The sequence below is a fragment of the Cebus imitator genome, unplaced genomic scaffold, assembly GCF_001604975.1.
Source record: "Cebus imitator isolate Cc_AM_T3 unplaced genomic scaffold, Cebus_imitator-1.0 Scaffold497, whole genome shotgun sequence".
Classification (NCBI taxonomy): domain Eukaryota; kingdom Metazoa; phylum Chordata; class Mammalia; order Primates; family Cebidae; genus Cebus; species Cebus imitator.
Window position 1 is genome coordinate 1290031 of NW_016107812.1, and position 2197 is coordinate 1292227.

The window sequence follows — 2197 nt, forward strand, 5'->3', positions numbered from 1 at the left end:
GTGTGCCCCACTCCGAGAATCTGTGCCCTCCTCCTGCTCAATTTCCCTAACGGAGAACGTGTGCCCCACTCTGAGAATGTGTGCCCTCCTCCTGCTCAATTTCCCTATCTGAGAATGTGTGCCCTCCTCTTGTTCAGATCTCCCTATCCGAAAATGTGTGCCCTTCTCCTGCTCAATTTCCCTAACCTCTGAGAATGTGTGCCCTCCTCCTGTTCAATTTCCCTATCGGAAAACGTATGCCCCACTCCGAGAATGTGTGCCCTTCTCCTGTTCAGATCTCCCTATCCGAGAACGTATGCCCTTCTCCAAGAATGTGTGCCCTTTTCCTGTTGAGGTTTCAAATAATTTTTATGGACACTATGGAGGTCTTTTTTTAATGCAAAATCCTGGTGAAGAAGAACCAGCAGGGCAAACACATGGTCAGGTCCGCAGCAGCAGCATCTGACCAACAGCCCAACTCCCTCCTGCGCTGACGCGGCCCCACAGCAGAGGACCGCCGGGGCTCCCTGTGTATGGACCTGGATGCTCGGGAGAGCCTGGGCCCTGGGTCCAGCCTGAAGGGCCACAGGGACTTGCCTGCTCCAGCTGCTGCTCTAGGGATGCCGCTGAGTCCGCCATCCTCTGCAGCCGCTCCCTCTCGCCTTCAAACTCTTCCAGCCGCCTCTGGAGGTCCTCCTCCACCATTGCCTTTGCCTCCTGAATCTGCATGAAGGCTGCTTCCTGATCCAACATGTCAGCCTGGGCCCAGGAAAGAACGTGTTTTTATAAGGCAGGAAACCTTAACAGTGAAGAGCAGCCTCCAAGCCCCGTGCTCTGTGGAGAAACCCACTGCCCTGGCAAGAGGCCCCCATCCACATACCCACCCTGTCTACCAACTGCAGACTGAGGGCCCAAGATGGACTGCTGGGCCATCCACCAACCAGGAGACAGAGGCCAGGCCCAGCCCAGGCCAACCACCCCGTGACAAGGACCTGGATCCCCTCATGAGCAGAGCTTCCCTGCCCATTTCTCCTGTGACGAGGGGTGGGTGGCAGGTACCTTCTTTCAGATGTGAGACTCCGACACGTTCTCACAAGAGCAGTGCTTGGTACTGCTGGGTAAGATGGGTAAGAGACCAGAGGACCCTGCAGCAAACACGGCCTGCATTCTAGCTATGGATGAGCCCTCACATCTGGGTATACTTCTCGGGGAAAACACAAACTAATAACTTGAAATTCTTTTCACTGCTTCTCTACTAAGCCCTCGAAGCATGATGACTGACACAATTCTTGTCCATCATCCCAGCCAGGCAGTCCACCTACTGCCACAGAGGTGGGAGCAGTGGCAGGAGAAAGAAACCAAATGAGGCTGCATAGAGCTCCCTACACACCTAGAAAAGGTTGGTAAGGAGACTGGCCCAGCAGCCTCCAGGACAGAACCTCCCTTCATACACTGCCTTGGGGTTCTATGCCATTTCTTCTTCTTTAATTTTTCCATAAGGTTATTGAGTAGGTGGCACTACCCCATTTTATAAAGATGAGGTTCATGCCTATAATCCCAGAACTTTGGGAGGCCAAGGTGGGTGGATCACCTGAGGTCAGGAGTTTGAGACCAGCCTGGTCAACATGGAGAAACCCCGTCTCTACTAAAATTTTAAAAAATTAGTCAGATGTGGTGGCGGGCACCTATAATCCCAGTTACTCTGGAGGCTGAGGCAGGAGAATGCTTGAACTCAGGAGGCAGAGGTTGCAGTGAGCCGAGATCGCATCATTGCACTCCAGCCTGGGCAACATGAGCGAAATTCCATCTCAACGACAAAAAAAAAGAAGATGAAGCTCAGAGAGGTAAGAAATTGTCCAGGGCCCCACAGCTAAAGGAGAACAGCTACCAAGGCTGCTGTGTTTCCATCGTCTGGAGATGGCCTATGCAGGCAGCGCCTGTGACCTGGACAGCGTGTGTTTGCTGGAGGATTAAACAACAACACAGGCTGAGTGCTCAGAAGCAAAGAAAATGCTATCATGCATGGCCAGGCTTCGATAGGCTGTCCGGCACAAACACACTGGCACCTTCCTCCTTACCCACTCTGCCCAGCACCATCCCTGACTGGATAACTGACGGCCTCTGCCCAGCGTCACCCCCGACTGGCAATGACTGACGGCCTCTGCCCAGCGCCACCCCCGACTGGCAATGACTGACGGCCTCTGCCCAGCGCCACCCC

At 53.9% G+C, this 2197-nt stretch overlaps 1 protein-coding gene across 1 annotated transcript in view; it reads right to left on the reverse strand.

Annotated features, from left to right (window-relative positions):
- GOLGA3 (golgin A3) overlaps window positions 1-2197 on the reverse strand; it is a 57423-nt gene that overhangs the window by 28441 nt on the left and 26785 nt on the right. Inside the window, exon 10 of the mRNA XM_037733193.1 lies at window positions 447-738. Coding sequence (XP_037589121.1) covers window positions 447-738 — 292 coding nt within the window. The remainder of the gene's footprint in view (window positions 1-446; window positions 739-2197) is intronic.